The sequence below is a fragment of the Danio aesculapii genome, chromosome 23 (assembly GCF_903798145.1).
Source record: "Danio aesculapii chromosome 23, fDanAes4.1, whole genome shotgun sequence".
NCBI classification, from domain to species: Eukaryota; Metazoa; Chordata; class Actinopteri; order Cypriniformes; family Danionidae; genus Danio; species Danio aesculapii.
Window position 1 is genome coordinate 26,543,116 of NC_079457.1, and position 20,556 is coordinate 26,563,671.

At 34.8% G+C, this 20,556-nt stretch overlaps 1 protein-coding gene across 1 annotated transcript in view; it reads left to right on the plus strand.

Annotated features, from left to right (window-relative positions):
* The first annotated feature begins 1,705 nt into the window (after positions 1–1,705).
* Positions 1,706–20,556, plus strand: part of srms (src-related kinase lacking C-terminal regulatory tyrosine and N-terminal myristylation sites) — a 34,899-nt gene continuing 16,048 nt past the window's right edge. Inside the window, exons 1-4 of the mRNA XM_056448640.1 lie at positions 1,706–2,512; positions 9,695–9,816; positions 15,228–15,394; positions 20,252–20,399. Of these exons, the coding sequence (XP_056304615.1) occupies positions 2,169–2,512; positions 9,695–9,816; positions 15,228–15,394; positions 20,252–20,399 (781 nt within the window). The 5' untranslated portion in view covers positions 1,706–2,168. The remainder of the gene's footprint in view (positions 2,513–9,694; positions 9,817–15,227; positions 15,395–20,251; positions 20,400–20,556) is intronic.

Sequence of the window (20,556 nt, forward strand, 5' to 3'; positions counted from 1 at the left end):
AGGGATAGTTCACCAAAATTTTTACAATTACTCAGCATTTACTGATTCTCAGGTGAGCTTTGTTTTTCTATTGAACACAAAAGAAGGAATTTTAAAGATTGTTGGAAACTGGTAGCCACTGACATCCATTTAGGGAAAATGATGGATGTCAATGGCCTTTCCAACATTCTTTAAAATATTAATATTTTCTTTTGTTTTCAACAGAAGAAAGAAATGTAAGGTTTGAAACGTGGATTTATAACTAAATTATGACAGAATTTTTCTGTTTTTGGTCAAAATACCTGCTCATCAGAGTTAAAATGTCAGTTCAGCTGCTTTATGTTATTAAAGATTTAGAAACTGAGCCAAATAATATGACTTATTCTAGGATGTTCTTTCTCTCATGTTTTTAATGACTGATTAATACGTAAAGTATCAGTAGGCCTGTACATGCGAATCAACAACATATATGATGGAGTTTTTAATTACAGGAACCTTGCAGTATGAAAAAAGGATGCAAAACGTATGCAAAATATTGAGGGATAAAAAAAATAAGAAAAATGTGCTCACCTTTTTCTATTGAACACAAAATATGATTTTATTGAAAAATGTAGGTAAGGTATATAGTTAACCATAACTATTGATGGTATGTGTGTGTGTGTGTGTGTATATATATATATATATATATATATATATATATATATATATATATATATATATATATAATGTATGTGTATATATATGTATGTGTGTATATATATATATATATCAAATGTATGTTTATGTATATATATATGTATGTATGTATGTATACAGATGAAGTCATTATTATTAGCCCCCCTTATTTATTTAATTTTTTTATATTTCCCAAATGATGTTTAACAGAGCAAGGAAATTTTCACAGTATGTGTGATAATATTTCTTCTTCTAGAGAAAGCCTTATTTGTTTTATTTCGGCTATAATAAATTTTAAGGTCAATATTAAGGTCAAAATTATTAGCCCCTTTAAGCTATATATTTTTTTTCGATAATCTACAGAACAAACCATCGTTATACATTAACTTGCCTAATTACCCTAACCTGCCTACTTAACCTAGTTAAGCCTTTAAATGTCACTTTAAGCTGGATATTAGTGTCTTGAAAAATATCTAGTAGAATATTATTTACTGTCATGGTAAAGATAAAATAAATCAGTTATTAGAAATGAGTTATTAAAACTATTATGTTTAGAAATGTGTTGAAAAAATCTCTCCGTTAAACAGAAATTGGGTCAAATGTCAAATGTAATAAAAGATTTTTTAATTACAGGGGATATATAAAGTACAAGAAATTCACATAAGAAAGTAATTCCAAAATCGTATACATCCTTACAGCTTTCTTGCTTTTAATGTTTTTAGGGACAAACAGCTCCAGAGGTGTTTAACACAAGCGCCTGTGCATGACGTCACCATGTGTTAATGCCCCCCATTATTTGCAGGTAGTGGATTTAAAAACAAAAGTGTACATGTACAGTAATAATAACGTGAACATACACATTACAGTGTTATTTTCTCGACTCGCACAATTCCGCTGATGCATCTGATGTGCACGCAAATATTCCTCTTACAAAAGGGAGGTGTATTTTCATAATTGCAGAGCCTACGTTTAATGAGTGGATCTAAAAATAAACACACGCTGCTTTTGCCAGCTCAAGTGTGCGGCGCTTGCTTTCCTAGTGAACAGATGATCGCACTACAGGAGCAAAGCGTCGCTCTCCGCCAAGTTTACGTACTGCGAAGCGTTTTGCTCCGGAGCGAAGAGAAGAGCGGCACCAAACACTGCGGCGCACTGCACCGCTCATTATAGGGCAGAAGAGGGACGCCATGGACAGATGCAAATGAATAGAGGATGTTCTCCAACCACCACATCCATCCTCTCATCGTCTTCAAGTCTCGTTGAACAATCCAGCATGTCTTTTCCGCATACCTTTGCGATCCATCCTGAAGCAGAACCGGTTTCACCTGATCCTCCGCTATGATCGCAGCAGCCAGTGCTTTAGCTCAACAAAGGCGATCCTGGTACAGAGTCAGTCGGTCATCCTCGGGCAGAGACCCACACGCCTCTTTAATTTTGCTCTCAACCCGTTTCGCTCGGTGGACGGCGGCCAAATATTCTGGCTACGCTGGAGTCCGTGGAGAGAGCGCGCTGGGATGGAGACGTGTTGTCGCTGCTGTATGCCATGCCTGAAGCGGTTATGGGACAGCATATGGCCCGAAAACTATCCGAACCTCCATCGTCCGGACGACATTCGCACCGTTTCAGGTGGTATCCGGGTCCCGGCGCCCAAGAAGAAGCCCGCGCAGCTGTACGCGGCTCTGTTCGACTTCGTAGCCCGCAGTGAGGAAGAGCTGTCGGTGAAGGAAGGGGACAAACTGTCTGTCATAGAAAAGAGGGGAGATTATGTGCTCGCCAAGAAGCTGACGGGGTCCCTGGAGTCCGGACTGATCCCTGCCAATTATGTGGCCCTCTTGAAAGACGAATTCGCTAACTACAAGTAAGTGCTGTGCGTGACTAGCGAGATATAAAGCTAAAGTGGTTATACTGTTCATTTAGTGGACTTTCAGTGCACATTTTCCAACAGTTGAACGAATAGCTTGACTCTGTCACACACATAGGCTACATTTGTTTTCTCAATGGTTGAACTTTCAATTGACGTCTGTTGTTTTTATATTAAATTCACAGAAACATTGCACTTTAGAATTCCACCAATGTACAATTAAAATGTAAATATGCCTCTTAAGGTTTATGGTCTTTGAAATTGGGTTGTGAAAATGGTTTTGGGTAGTTAGAACACTAATTTAGGGTTAAAAACAAAACCCTCACCAAATTATAACCACGGTTTTACTACAAAAATGTAACAAAATGATGTTAAAAATTAATTGAACATGGTTTTGCTATATTAATCATGATATTTATAGTAAAACTTTTACTATAGTAATTAATACACCAAACAAACATGCTTACTACACCTTCCAATAATAAAATCATGGCTATTTTAGTACAGCTGTTGTGTCAAACAGGTTTTGACAAGGTTTCGTAGAATGATTGAATGAACGAAACGGAATATTTTCAGGCCTGGATACCTACAGTAGAAGGGCAACATATTATTAGAACCACACACACCAGTCAGAACTTTCGATTCAAGCCACAAATATTTACATTGATTCATCTCAAAGGAAGAAAATGTATGAACAATTTATAATAGTATTTCAATCTATAAAACATGGCCTAATGTATTAAGAGAGTGATTAGATATTCAGCAGGCCTAGTATTAATGATGCACATAGATATACAGATCACTATAAGCCACATTAAGCATTTACTTTACAATAGTTTTTCATCATAATCATTTACTCACAAGCAAGTGGTTATAAACATTCATAAACTTCTTTTTTTCTGCAGACAACAACACATGATATTCTATATAATGTTTGGGAAATAGCAGCCATTGACATTTGTAGTAGGAAAGAAAATTACTATGGAAGTTACTGTACTGTATATCTCATGTGCTCAGAAGAAGAAAGAAAGCCAAACATGTTTGGAATAAGTGGAGGAAGAGTACATTTTTGGGTGAACAATTCATTTAACATGCTATTTATTTAGTGTGCTCATTATTATTTTCTAGTTAAATCTGTCAGGGTAAAGTTAGTGTTAGAGTTTGAGGGAAATCTGTTCACCCATATGCAGCTGCATCATCAGTGTTTAAAGAAATGATGTGTTAATATCACACTTTAAATGCATGAGTATTTAGTACAAAAAATGTTCAAAGAAAAAAAGGGCTTGTTTTGTCCTCCAGGCGCGTGTTTCTATAAGTATGTGGAGTCAGTCATGAAATGTCCCACTTCTGACATTTTCCAGTCAATGATTTTGAAGTGATGTTTCCATGACACAGAAAACAGTTCATATTCTTATGTCAACAGAAAATGCCTGCATTGATTTTGAAAACAGCTGACAAGATGCAAAAAATAAGGTAACATTAGAACTAGCATTAAGTAGTGACGTCAAATAGTGTCTCACTGACGTCAACGCCGATCTTCTCAAATTTAAAGGTTGAACGTCCAAATTCAAATAACATTCCAGACATTATTTCCAAGTTGGATATGTGATTGTGTATTGCGTTATTATAGGTTTAATATATAACCAATATATAACCAAAACCTTTTAGTATTTAAGATGAAAAGACATTTCACCCAAAAATAAAGAATTTACTTGCTATTTTTTCACCATCAAGTGGTTCCAAACCTTTGTGTTTCTTTTTTCTGTCAAGCACAAAAGAAGATATTATGATGAATTTAAGAATTTCATCCATAGTAGGAAAAAAATACTATGGGAGCCTGTGGTTACCTCTTTCCAACATTTTTCAAAATAAATTCTTTTGTATTCAACAGATGAAACAAACTAAAATAAGAGCAAACTGAAGGTGAGTAAACAATAACAGAATTAAAAAAAATCTCCTTTAAAATGGTCTAGGCCTACACATCAAAAAATGACATCTGCTTGTTCAAAGTATTTAAAATGAGTTGAAACAACACAACTAATTTTTGGGGACAAATGAAGTGTTTTATATTCAATCCAAGGCCTGTCACAATAATCAATATATCAACTTATCGTGCGATACTTAGAGATGACCTAATCATTTTTTGCCGTCGCAGTATATACATTTACAAATTCACAAATAATGTTAAAGCCATTTTACAATGACATTTACATTCTACTGGGGATGCACCGATATGGATGTTATACTCCTCACAATCACTGCACTATTTAACATTTGCACATTTAAAGTTTGCACATATTCATTGCACTGATTCATTTACTTGAACTGGACATACCCACTGCACATGGACATTTGTAATTATGTTTATCTATCTGCACACTTCTGCTATTAATAGCATCCTGTACATATATTCATTTATTGTAAATCTCTGTTCATAACTAATACAACCTGTATATAATGTTCATGGCACATCCATCTGTAAATATCACCATAGTTTTTCTATAACTGCGCTTTATAACTTATACCTGTATCCTGCACTTGCTGCTATTGCACTGCTGGTTAGACCGAAACTGCATTTCATTGCCTTGTACTTGTACATGTGTAATGACAATAAAGTTGAATCTAATCTTTTTGCCGATATAGCTAACCAATAACACTTAAGATTTGGAGGCCGATAACCGATAAATATAAATATTTCAAAATGTTATATTTTTATACAGTAAACAACTTGCACTCTATCAAACATATCTACAATGATAAGAAATATGTTTACTTACTGATTTATTAACGCAAAGCAATACCACACAAAGAAAGGACAGACTTTTGAAGGAATAAATAATGTGAGGAAAGCTCCGTTATAGTGTACTGGACAATTCTGAACAAGTTCTGCCCATGTACGCCCAAGGCAGGCAGTTCTGTACAATTACATAATTTATGGGCTTAAAGATATGAGCCTAATTTTGATATCGGACCAATAATAATAACATTAAAAATAGCATTTATTGGCCGATAACGATATGACTGCTGATATATCGTGCATCCCTACATTCTACCTTACCAGTGTCAAAGTTTATAATAGGACATTTACCTAATAGGACATTTAATAGTATATATAATAGGACGTTTACCTAATAGGACATTTAATAGTATATATAATAGGACGTTTACCTTTTTAACATCAAATAATAGAATCTAAGTAACCTTATATAATCAGTGGCATAAAATGATCTACAAATGACAATAATATCGCTTACCACAATGATTTCTGTGACAATATATCGCACAACAGAAATTCCTTATCGTGACAGGCTTATTCAATACACTTAAATTTGTTAGTTAACTTAATCGATTTGTGTTGGGACAACATGAAGGAATTGTGTAGAACCCAGAGTGTTTTAGAGTGTAGCTAATACTGCTAAACTAGTCGCAGAATAAAAATTCTTTACAATTTCTAAAACAGACACTAAAAACCACTGTATATTTCATATTGTAACGATACACTGTAAAACTCCAAAACGTTAAGGTAACTCAAATCATTTGAGGAAACTGATTGCAACAAACCATTTAAGTTCAAAAACAAATCCTAATGAGTACTGTGAACTTGATCTATTTGAGTAAATGAAGCAATTTGAGCACAGTAAAACCCACTAAATGAAAAGAACTCAAACCAACTGGGTACTGTAAAACCCAATAAGTTAAGGCAACTCAAATCGTTTCAGGAAACCGATTGATACAAACCGTTTGAGTTGAAAAACTAATCTATATACGAGTACTGTGAACTTACTCCATTTAAGTTGAAGTAATGAGGTACTTAATTATTACCGTCAACACTGAGTTCAAAACTCTTTTCAAATGAGTAGAATTCACTTTCAGTCGATTTTGAGTTAACTACACTCATTTCATTTGATAAAGCTGACTGTTGGGTTTTACAGTGTAGGTCAAATCCTGACCTTTATTGTTCCTAACTTAGCTCAGTTTATACCTGCAGAGTATCAGCCAGGCTTTTATCATTGTCTATATAAACAATGGTCTGTGTGCTGTTATTTGCACTACCCTTTTCTTCTCTTGGGTTACTGTAACAGGGTCAGTCGATTGTGTTCGCTATACAGACCTGGTGATAGTGTGGACAGGTAGCGGGGTTGTTATGTCAGTGCTGTGCGCACCTGTCACCAGCCAGAGTTTCACTGAAACTGAAGCACCATGGGATTGTGCTAAACAAGCATGTGCACCTGCCGCGCCCATATTTAACATGGCAACACTTTGCATGACTCCGCACTGTTTACTGTGCCAAGCCGAATGTGGTTCATGTGGACAAAATAGGAGCTGTTTCTTTTACTCATTTGATTAAATATGAACAAACGAAGGACATCAGAGGCTTGAGTTTGTAACAATGTTTGTTTGATAGTGAAATAAGAACCTCCCAGTATATTTGATATTTTCAGTGTAGTTGTGTATGAAACCAGTTCATGTTCATTCTGAGTGCTTCTATATGCTCATCATAATGTGTTTTGATTAATCATTTTGTTTTATTCATATTTAGTATATTTAGTACATTATAATTTTCTATAATATGCTGTTAGTCTATTATTTTAGTGGGAAGCTTTTTACGTTACTGTACTCATACTGCACAATGCACACGTTGACATAATTATGTAAGAATGTGTCAGCTAGAATTACAATGAAATACATGTTGTTGCGATGCCTGTAATATACAAATAAGGTATTAAACACGCATCGTTATTATTGTGATTACTGTATGTTATTAATATTGTAGCTGGTAGTTACTAAAACGTGTGCTGCGTTTATCTTTCAACATCAAAATTCATTTTTATTTCAGAAAAGTAACTTTTTATGGCATTGAAACGTATTTCTGCTGGTTATATTTAGCCTTTAATTAATAAATATCCATACAGTGTGACTGTTTTACACATTACTAGGACTGCACAATAGATCGTTTTAGCAATGTGTGAATTTGCAATAGTCACATCACAGGGATTATAGTTGACCAGACATAGTGGTGAACAACATAGTGAAGTCATTTTGTATTTAAACCTTAGAGTGAAAGCTTTATTATTATTATTATTATTATTATTATTATTATTATTATTATTATTATTATTATTATTATTATTATTTTATTATTATATTATTATTTTTAAAGCCTGTGACTGTGTAAGCATGTCAAGAAAATTTAAGCCATTTGGGCAAAATGAATTAGAAGTTTGCTAAACTATAAAATAATTGTACATTATATAATTATTTATTTAATGAAAATTATATTATTATTATTATTATTATTATTATTATTATTATTATTATTATTATACAGACATTATTTAATAAATTTTTCTGAATATTGTTTGACTCCCCAGAAAATCATAAATAATTTATCTCTAAATCTAAAATTATGAAGTCATTAAAAAAAAAGAGCCATTCAAGTCATCTGGTGAAATTACAGTTATATCATAATATTTATTGCAGTAAAGAAAATATTGCAATGTCAGTTTTTTCCAGTATCGTGCTGACTGTGAAAATTTAATTTCCAAAGAGATGTTTAACAGACGGAGGACATTTTCCTCAGTATTCCCTATTCTATTGGGATATATTGTTATATTATATTCCCTTTTATATTGTTCTTCTGGAGAAAGGATTATTTCTTTTAGTTTGACTGGAATCAAAAAACGAAAACTAAGATCAATATTATTAGCCCCCTTATAAATCAGTATTTTTTTGATCGGTTACAGATGGGCATTAGCCGGTATAACTCTATTCTGATGGTATAACTTTGGATGAAAATATCATGGTTTCACAGTATTGTGATTATTATTGCTCTAAAATAAGTTATGTTCACTTTTTTTTTTATATATATATAATTTTTTTTCGGGGTTTTCACCTTTTTAATGGATAGGAAAGTGTAGACTATTGACAGGCAAGCAAGGAGCAGAGAGAAGAGAAGGAATCGAACCATGAGGCGGGAATCAAACTCGGGTTGCCGTGTGCTCCAGAGTGCATGTGTCAAAGCACTAACCACTACACCACTGGTGCCGACTAACTTATTTTAACACAAAATATTTCATTTTAGGGACACATTTTAAATATTTTGGAACAGTACAAATTCATTCATTTTCTTTTCTGCTTAGTCCCTTTATTAATCAGGGGTCGCCACAGCGGAATGAACCGCCAACTTATCCAGCATATGTTTTACGCAACTGATGCCCTTCCAGCTGCAACCCATCTCTGGGAAACATCCATAAACACTCATTCACATTCATACTCTACAGACAATTTAGCCTACCCAATTCACCTGTACTGCATGTCTTTGGACTGTGGGGGAAACCAGAGCACCCGGAGGAAACCCACACGAACGCAGGGAGAACATGCAAACTCCACACAGAAACGCCAACTGACCCAGCCGAGGCTCGAACCAGCGACCTACTTGCTGTGAGGCAACAGCACTACATACTGCCAACAGTACACGTCAGGCTAAATAATTAAAAATAAATCATTGACTATTTTGCTATCTTATTGCTATTATTTGTATTTTGTTATCTTATTTGCTATCGATATTGCTATCTTACTAGTTTCAAAAACACAGATTTCTTTACAACACAAACAGTAAAAAAAACACATTAAAAACCTTACAAATACCTTAGGAATGATATAACAGAATTTTTAAAACCTTGACTTTTTCACACCGCGGTAAACTTTGAAACTGGTTATCATCCCATGCCTAGCTACAGAAGAAAACACTGATGTGCGATGGCTTGCCTAATTAACCTAAGTTGCCTAGTTAGTTAAGCTGTTATTTTTTAAATACTAGTGTATAAATACTAATGTTTTGCAAAATGAATAGTAAAATATTATGTACTATCATCATAGCAGACAAAACCTTGTCTTTTCATTGTTGAACTATATAATTAAAATTTTATTTTTACATTCTATAATAAATTTGGCGGTTCATTCTGTTGTGGCGACCCCTGATAAATAAAGGGACTAAGCTGAAAATAAAATGAATGAATAATTATATTATTTACTTTGTTTATTTAGATATGTTTTTGTTTGGTGTTTTTTCTACTAAAGTATGCCCTGCACTGTATTTGTATCTGAATCTCAACAGCTTATGAAGTAATCATTGATTGGTTAAGATATTCAGCTCTGCTCTGTGCCTCTCCTTTACAGATGGTACTATGGAAATATCAACAGACAAAAGGCTGAGAAGCTGCTTTTGTCTTCGGAGAATAAAACTGGCTCCTTCCTGGTGAGGATCAGCGAGAGCCACAGCGATGAATACACTATCTCTGGTGCGTCCCCTTATTTCTGTCTATTGAATGTGTCCAGACCTACAGCTTCTACGCTTTTCCTTGTCTTTCTCTTATAGATCATTTTTATCTTTTTTCCTTTCTCATCTCCAGTTTTCTATCTGATCTGTAGCCTCCACTTCATTAATCTTATTAGTTTCTGAATAAGACATCCACTTTCAGCTTATCCTCCATCCGTTCAGACAAGCATATCTTTCTCTTCTTGTCTCTGTGTTTCTGTCTTTCTTCCTTTCTAACCCACAGCTTGAAACCCCATATTGGTCTTCCATGTGCAACTGACTAAGCACTTTTTTTCAACAGGAGTGTAGCGGGTGTTTGTTACCCACATTACATCCTGTTTAGGATCTTAAAAACACCAAGGTCATTTTAGTAGACCCAAAAAACAGGTTTAAAATAATTAATCTCTGCTGACCTTGTTAAAATTGATAACATGCTTTTAAATACCTATATTTCTAGTAATAGAAATGTATTCTTGTACAATGTATTGATACTTTATGTTGAAACGGATCCCTTATATCTATATTAAAGGTACCTATGTGGCTTGGGTAAGTGTAAAAAAATCTCTAGAAATGTTTTTTACAAGTCTATTTATATCCTTAAAAATTGGCCCTATAGTGAAAGCTCAGTTTTGACCTTATTTGGAAGGGTCATGAATATTAATGAGCTCTTTTCTCAAGCTGCATTAGGCTCATGTCTCTGATGTGCATATATACACATGTGTACAACAATCATACTTCAGTTGTCAAAACACATTTGAACAAACTGACCAGATGTCTTGTTAATAACAGTCATTTTAACTGAGTGGAGAAGAGGTTCATGTTAGGAGTGGGCTATCTGAAGTCAGTCTGTTCCATTACTGCTCCTTAAGTGTTATGAATAAAACATAGGCTAAATTATAATTCGACATAACAAAAGGGACAGACAGAAATGTATTTTGTATTGTATTTAGTGGGTTTAAAATGTATGAAAACATGGCTAGCAATTTATATTAATGTCTGCATAAACAGATGGGTATTATAAAGTGTATCGGTGTCCTTTCACTCAAGAAAAATCACAGTAAGAGCTGAGTGATATGACATGATGTATAAACGTGCATTACACTAATATTTAACAGTTAGATATATTTGTTGCCTCGTCAAAAGCATACAGAAAATTTCACAACATAAATGTTAAACTAACAAACATATAAACAAACTATTTGGAGTGACACTGAATAAACATATAATTGCAGAATTTTGCGATCTGACAAGCTGTGAACTGATGAGATAACATAGTATTGTTTCCATGCATGGCTGCCTGTTCCTTAAAATCTGTCCAGTTTTCAAAATAAGAGTCCACCATACATAAAAAATGCAATTAGCTGTGTTATACTTAGAAAATACGGAACATCAAATACTCTGGAAGTCAGCTTCTGTTTTTTATGATGGTATAATATGACATGATGCACAAACATGCACTAAACACTAATAGTCAGCAGTTTACATTTCAACTTAGAAAATAAGGGTCAAAAATGTATCATTTTGTAATCTTAGTAAGAAATGTTGTGGCCAATCAAACACACCCTGGGGTGTTATATACATATACAGTTAAAGTCAGAATTGTTAGCCCCCCTGTTTATTTTTTCCCCAATTTCTGTTTAACGGAGAGAAGATTGTTTTTCAATACATTTCTAAACATAACAGTTTTAATAACTCATCTCTAATAACTGATTTATTTTATCTTTTCCATGATGACAGTAAATAATATTTGACTAGATATTTTTCAACACACTTCTATACAGCCTAAAGTGACATTTAAAGGCTTAACTAGGTTAATTAGGTTAACTAGGCAGGTTAGGGTAATTAGGCAAGTTATTGTATAACGATGGTTCGTTCGAAAAAAAATATAGCTTAAAGGGCCTAATAATTTTGACCTTAAAATGGTTTTTAAAAAATTAAAAACTGCTTCTATTCTAGCTGAAATAAAACAAATAAGAGTTTCTCCAGAAGAAAAAATATTATCAGACATACTGTGAAAATTTCCTTGCTCTGTTAAACATAATTTGGGAAATATCTAAAAAAAATAAAAATTTAAAGGGGGGGCTAATAATTCTCACTTCAACTGTATATTATATTAATGATATATTAATGAAAGATATTAATGATAAGCAACGTTCTCAGCATATTTCTGCCAAATTTATTGATTGAGTAATTTTGCTTTACTTCTAATCAAAAAACGAAAATGTGCATTTATAAGTGCACTTAGCTTAAAGGGATAGTTAAAAATCCTCACCACTTGATTCACACTCCAGTGGATTCCTTTCTTCTTTTAAACACAAAACAAGATATTTTGAAGAATGTTGGGGGAAAAAAGCAGCCATTGACTTCCATAGTAGGAACTAAAAATACTGTGGAAGTCAATGTTTTCTTCCAACATTCTTCAGTATATCTTCCTTTGTGTTCGACAGAAGAAAGAAACTCAAACAGGTTTTTTAACTAGTGGAGGGTGAGTAAATGGTGATATCATTTTCCTTTTAGGGTGGTTGTAACTTAAGTTCACTTATCATCCACCAGTGTCACTAATAGCAAGGGTTTCTTAATTCCATCAACTCATTTTGTCAGTTCAACATGTATAAATATCTGCTAAATATCAGTGCTTAATGCACATTTATGCATCGTGTCATATCATTTAGCTCCAGTTGTGATTTTTCTTGGGGGAAAGGACACCATTAGTTTAGTTTAGGTTAAATTTTATTGTCCGTTCTGCTTGGAACAGAAAGGAAAATTGTCTTTAACACTGGATTTAAGTCAACAACTGCAAACATACAACCGAAAAACAATCACACACTCTTCAAGACAATAACACAAGTTAAAAATGTAAAAACTAAATTAAAACAGACTTCAAACAGTGATCCAATTAAAACAACAACTGCAATTGGGATAAATGACCTTTTATAAGCATTTCTTTGGGCATTAGGAATTTTAAACCTGCGTCCTGATGGTAACTGTAACAGTGAAGTGACACATGCAGACTACAGGAGTGCGGATCCAAATGCAGGTTTATTAGAGAGGTCAGGTAAGCAATGGTCAACACAGGGGCAAACAGATGTATGCAGCAATCCAGAATCGTAATCAGATACACAGGCAGATGGTAAGAAGGCAGGCACCAGACAGGGATAAACAAGGCGAGGATCAAAACAAGGCAAAGCAAGACAAAGGAAACGCGTTTGTAAAGTCACTAAACAGTAAACAAGACTCAGCAACAACTGTGTGTTAGTGGTGCTGTGTTTATAGTGTAGTAATCAGTCCAAAAGCAGCTTCAGCTGTGAGTGTCTAATCAATGGTGATTTGGAGCAGGTGAGTATGTGTGTGTTGCATGACTGATCTTTAGTCCATAAACTGGCAGATTTGTAGTTCGCGCTAGATCGCTGATAGTCATAACAGTAACATTTCAAAAGCTGAGTTAAGGCAGCAGTTGCTGTTCTTTCCATAAAGGAGTTAAATAGAATCTGCAGGGAATGTTGTATGTGACCAGTTATCTTCTTTGCCTGATTGATAATTAATTCATAATTGATTATACGTTATAAAATCTGTTTATGCTGAGGTTATTAATTTCTGCCTGCCTTCTTCTCATGTGTTTAACCCACAAAATACAACTTTAAATGCATCTCTATTGGTTCTTCTTATTTGAATATAATTTAATTTAGCATATATGTCATCCACTGCACATAATTCAGCATCAGTAATGGAGGAGCAGATTTAATTGCCTACAGATGGCTCACTCTCTCCTAACGTGTACCTCTTCTCCACTTAAGTTGAAATGATTGTTTGACAAGGCATCTGCTTGCTTTGTAAAAATATTTTTGGACAAAACAAAGTATAATTATTTTGCATGTGTGTATTTCAGGGCACATCACACTGTGCATGTGTATGTGTGAGAGCAGGTGAGCTGTAGAGTGTCAGAGTAGAGCTCATTAATATTCATAACGGTCCCATTTATTTTGATGGTCCTTTTGTTGCATTTAAGTTACATTGCATCTACATGCCAACTAATTCTCATTAGATTATAAGTAGACTGTAAGGTTAGGGTTAAGGTTTGTGTAAGTTGACATGTACTTGCTTAGTTTCTTAAACGTCTGTTGAAAGAGCCGTATCAGCAGATATTAAGCAGACAGTCTACTAATACTAAAATGGACCATCAAAATAAAGTGTTACCTTCATAACCATTCTTAATATGGTCAAACCTGAGCTTTACATTCTAGGGGTAATTCTTCTGTTTATACATGAGCATATGAAACCGTTTCTTGAGAATATTTAAACTTAACTGAGCCATTTATCCACTATGAAAATATCAGAGAACAAATGAACATACTGAATCAATTCACTCTGTAGCACCATTAAATACATTTGAATGGGAAAGCGCAGGTATTTTTTCATTCAAACGTAAATTGGAGTTTGTAGGATCATATTCAGATTTTTTTAATGTAACAGTTTGTACAGCAATTTGTACATTACCTTGAATATCCAAGGCTTCCAGGAGGATTAGCTTCCAGTTATTTTTAACTATACAAAACCACTTATTATCTTGCTTAAAATTGTGAGGTTATATTTTAATGTATTATTTTAAAGTGTTGTCATAATTATAAAGACACTGGTCTGTAGAACTGATGTTTTTACCATGCACTTTCTTATTCTTCTAGTTATTTACCTATTCACATGTTTTAATCAACCGTTTTAACTGTGTTTTAGATAATGGGAGTTACTTCAAATCATTTTAGTTCATTAGGTTGCACTAAAAATGATCCATATCTTCCATTTTTCTTCCTGTTTTATTTTTAGGTGTGTATGGATGTAACAATAATGTAATGCTTGGAGTTTTAATGGGAAATGATATGACAAGGATATGTATTGCCAGAGCTCTTTTCATCCTGTTGCTTTCTTTTCCTCCACTGTTCCTTTTTGTCAGCTGTATCCATGTGAAAACAGACCATGTATACTGAATGCACTCGTTTTTTCCTGAATCACAGAAATCATTTTGGAATATTATTACTAAATGATAATAAACATTTTTAAGACAACATGTTACATAAAAACTTGTGATATTTTATGTCAGTAATATTGATTAAGAAATTATTGAACATTTTCAATCATTCATTGTCTTTTGAAAGCTTTTAAACTTTTCCCTTATTTACACTTTAAAATTTTTCATGGATGGAGCATTAATAATGTACATGGTATTTAAAAAAAATGCATATTATTGCATTAATAAATCAAAGTTTTCTGAAATTATTTAGCAGATTTTCACATATTCAAATAAATAGCTTAATTCCATGTTGGATAATATTCAGTCAATTAGATAAAAAGAGCTCAAAATATTCACGTTTGAAATCCCTTATTTTATTTTTTGCTTCACAGCCAGAAGTGAAAATAGCGTCTTCCATTTCCGTATTCATCGCTCGCCGATTGGTGCTTACTTCGTGTCTGAGAAGATCTCTTTTGGCACTCTGGACGAGCTCATCAGATACTACCAGCAAAACTCCAGAAGCCTGGGATGCCACCTAGACCAGCCGTGTGTACAGCGAGTATGACACTCCTAATATTCATGCACACATATACACACAAACAACATTCAGCTCTTATAAGGACAGTTCACCTAAAACATACCTGCCAACATTTGTCTCTGAAAATCTGGTGACCAGGAGGGTGATATATCTAGGTTTCGGTGGTGAGGTGTCTAAATAACACAGCTAAGTAACTATATTATGCACCGGGTTTCGGGCAGCCCCTGTGATCGGATAATATACTAAAAGTTGGCGATCCGGGGATGTCATAGCCTGTACCAAAAAGCTGAGAAAGGGGGTGGGGTGGGGGGTTGGGGGGTTGAAATTACGGGAGTTTTGCGGGAGAAAAAAACAAAATGGCAGGGTGGCAGGAGATGGGTCTGAATTACAGTAGACTACCAGGACAAACGGGAGTGTTGGCAGGCATGCCTAAATAGCAACCTTTATTCACAATTTAATTAACCTGTGAGTGGTTCCAAACCTTTATAACTTTCTGTTGATCACAAAAAAGAAGATATTTTGAAGAATATTTCATACATTGCTCAAAATATCTTCTTTTTTGCTCAACAGAAGAAACAAACAAGTGGAGGTGTCAGAAAAAAAATCACAGGACTTTATTTTTGCGTTAACTATTCCCTTAGTTTTAGATATCACTTTTTGTTCTCCTGAAACTAACTCTCATAATTGCACATTTCATTTCACAGTATCAGTTCTGCATTAGTGATCCAATTAAAGATATATTGAGAAGCGGCCTGTTTCTGCAGAAGAAGCCCACGGCGAAGGCTCCAGTCAGTTTCAGCGGTCACTAATCTCTCCTTATCAGCGGCAATATATATATATATTGAGCTTTATCCGTCTGAGTTTGGGCTCGTGATGATCAGCCACTCTTCTCTCCTGGCTGAATAATAGAGCCGTGGACACATACAGTTGAAGTCAGAATTGTTGGCCCTCCTGTTAAATATGAATTTTTTATAGTTTTTCCCCAAATTTGTAAAACACATTATTAACATAATAGTTTTAATAACTCATTTCTAATAACTGATTTATTTTTATTTTGCCATGATGACAGTAAATAATATTTTACTAGATATTTTTCAAAATTCAGCTTAAAGTGCAGTTAAAAGGGTTTACTAGGTTAATTAGACAAGTTAGATTAATTAGGCATTAAGTCATTGTATAAAAATTGCTTAAAGGGCACCTGTTTTACCCCTTTTACAAGATGTAAGATAAGCCTTTGGTGTCTCCTGAATGTGTCTAAAGTTTCAGCTAAAATTATCCATCAGATCATTTATTATAGCCTCCAGAATCTGCCCATTTTGGTGTCTGTGGCTTTAAATGCGAATGAGCTGCTTCTCCCCGTCCACCGCTCCCACGTGCATGTCTCCTTCACATCATACGCTACGTCAGATAAACAGCACAGAGACATACTCGTATAAAGCTGAAATATAGCTCATTAATCAAAAATACCAAGTAAGTTTATTTGATGTATTTGTGGTGGAGTTTATTCAAGCCTTTCTGAAACAATGGGCCCTATCATACACCTGGCGCAATAAGGCGCAAAACCTGTTAGCGCCGACGTGTTGCTATTTTCAGTAGGATAATAATGGATGTCTGTGCCTAGAACACGTTTCCTTATCTACGAAAGAGAGAAAGTAAAGGGCAATTGGATGAGGCTCATTCTTAATCCTTACGCTGCAGATGCTCTGTTTAACTGTTTTCTCACTACTGAAGTGTCCAGTTTTTCCACTTACAAAGTCCACCATGTAAATAGCAAATACACCATGGCACAACGCAACTGACTCTGAAAGGGAATGTGAGATGAGACTCTGATTGGTTTATTCTCAAAACACACCCATAACTCATTAGGAGAGTAAACACGACCCAGTTAGACCAGGCGCCGTGGCGCAGAGCATTTTTCCGTTCCTAAAATAGCAAAAGTGGATTCTGACATGCCCTTAATGCTTTTGCGCCCTGCACTTTAGACTTTGTGTCTAGACTGTTAAAATAGAGCCTGATGAGTCTCCCACAAAGGCTGTTTGCAGTACACACACACATTAGTGTTTGCTGACACCATGTGGCCGTGGTGATTATAGCGGTTAAGAATTCGCAACTTTACTATCTTTAATACAAACATGCTCTGTTTTAAAAACGTTTTAAGCTTATAAAAATCACAGAGAGTTGTGACAAATATTTTAATCTTAGTTTATTTGCAAAAAAAAGAAAAGTTCTGTGGACCTATGTATACACGTTATTAAAGAAACATGGCGCCTGTCAATGAATTCATTGGGCGGGGAAAACCGCACTCCCACGTCACGTTGTGGTGGGCCTCAAAATCTTTCAAATTTGGATCCTATTTTAACGTCAGGAAATTTTCATCGTATGTGCACATTATATGAGTGCTTATAATATTGACCTTAAAATACTTTCATTCTAGCCAAATTAAAACAAATAACACTCTCCAGAAGAAAAAATATTATTGGAAATACTGTCAACATTTCCCTGCTCCATTAATTATCACTTGAGAAATATTTGAAAAAGAATCAATATTTCAGAGGAGGGCTAATCATTTATAAACTGTAGATCCACCGAGAGACACATTTACACACTCATGTCCTAAAAGGTTCATACAGGTTCATACTTTATGCATTTCATGTTTTTATTTAGGCAACGACATCTTTCAAAACTTTATTTAGTGACTAGGAACACTTGATTAGAGTTGGTGTGGAACCCTACATTTATAGAACCACTTAAACTGACATGGAGGGAACAACACTAATGCAATGCTGAAACCACATGTCTATCTTTGTGTAAACATTTGACGGCATTATGCAAAGACTTTCACTCTGTGATGTAGATATGCGAAGGACAATTTGACTGAAGTGTTTTCGACAGGTCTCTTTTAAACAAAATAATTATTTTGTGTGACTTTGAGCTGTGTAACTACAGATCTTACACATATGCAAACAGCTACATTCACTTAAGAAAATAGGACAATGCATCACATGACCCCTTTAAAGTCTAATGTCGGGTTCAAACTGCATTAGTATTACGTCTGCTTGACTTAAGATGTCTGGCTGGTTTGTAAATGACAATGAGTGTCGGGAGGCAAGAATTGGTCTTTTTATCTCATATATAGCGGTGTCATTGCAGACAACAACCAGCATAGCATCTGGGACAGAAAGCTTTTTCTTTTGGTCCTCCATGATTGATTCTGTCACCCTTTGACACTGACCAATAAAGCACAGGAGCTTTTTTTAAACACAGCTTTCAAACATGGAGAAATAAAAGAGAGACGGTGCTAGATTGAATTATGCAATATATAAACACATTTTTATGGAGCTAAAACAATAGTAGTCCATTACAAACACGCTCCTTCAGTGGCCATTGTTCATTTATGATCTTGTTTCCTGTAATCAGTCGTAGTTTGGCTTTCTTAATGGCATCATGTGTATTTAAACATTTTTACAGCTTAGTCGTTTTACACATTTCAAGGTTTCACATTTTAATTGTCTCAGTGGTTAGCGCTGTCGCCTCACAGCAAGAAGGTCGCTGGTTTGAGTACCGGCTGGGTCAGTTGGCATTTCTGTGTGGAGTTTGCATGTTCTCCCAGTGCGTGGGTTTCCTCTGGGTGCTCCAGTTTCCCCCACAGTCCAAAGATATGCAGTATAGGTGGATTGTTGCGGCTGGAAGGGCTCCGCTGTGTAAAACATATGCCGGATAAGTTGGCGGTTCATTCTGCTGTGGATAAATAAGAGACTAAGCCTAAGGAAAATGAATGAATGAAGCTTTGTGCTACAGAGGAATGAACTGCCAACTATATGTTTTACGCAGCGTGTTCCCTTCCAGCCACAACCCAGTACTGGGAAACACCCATACTCACTCATTCACACACTACGGCCAATTTAGTTAATCCAATTCACCTATAGCGCATGTCTTTAGACTATTGGGGAAACTGGAGAAAATCCACACTAACACTGGGAGAACATCCAAACTCCACACATAAATGCCAACTGACCCAGCCGGGGCTCGAACCAGCGACCTTCTTGCTGTGAGGTGACAGTGCTAACCACTGAGCCACCATGCTGCCCGACAAGAATCATTTGATGACATTTTAAAGATCACAACGCAGCCCTAAAATACACATTAATTATCATTTTACATTTTTCTTTTTTTGTCACTATCCTTCAGCTCACTAGGTTTTGTCAATATAATTGGATGTCTTGTATTTGATGCAAATATATATTTTTAAAACCATTTCAAAATGATTATTACTGTTTTTAAATGCCTAATAAAAGGATCATTTGGAATGTTTTTGATTCATAATACTTTTAATATATACATTTTATTTTGTGCTCTAAGAACTAAATTAAGAAATGCTTCCATTAATTAAAATGTGTTTTTAAAGGGGCTAGTTTTTCAACTTGTTTTACCATAGATAAGAACTTTCATTAAACTTTCATTTCATTTTATAGTTTAATTATGTTAAACAAATGACAAAATACATATCATTTTCTCGTGTGTAATTTTCTTACATATATCTATATAATGCAGTGCTCATTAAAATCACATCACAACCATTTAAATATTAAAGCTTTTTCTCATCCAAACACTCAAACATACCTCAGCACATTTATGTTCAGTCTACTCTGTGGAAATATTTGACCTAAAAATCAAGCATTCCTTATTTTGTATTTCTCCTCAGTGAACAAATCGTCTCTCTTTCTCTCTTTTCTTTTTTTCTGCCTCATGTTTACACAGTTAACAAAGTGGAACCGTTCTATAGTTTTCTACTCACTGTGTTTAGAGTAATGTGATGTAAGGGCTTGGTTCCTGGAATAGGTGTCTGGTAACCTTTGTTACGTGTTTGTCCACGTGCAGAGGGAGCTGTTTGACATGGAGCCATGGGAAAGACCCAGAGAGGAGTTCATGCTGGTCAAGAAGCTTGGAGAAGGCCATTTTGGAGAAGTCTGGGAAGCCGTCTGGAAAACACAAAAGCAGAAAGTGGCCATCAAGATGCTCAAACAAGGTGACAGATTACACAACATACAGCACACTGGTTTCAAGCGACAAACCGAAATTACACACACAAAAACCTCACAGAATTTATGCAATCACTAATGCTGATATTTGTGCCATTTTATATTCACCAAAATTGACTTTAATGTTCGCAATATACTGTTAAA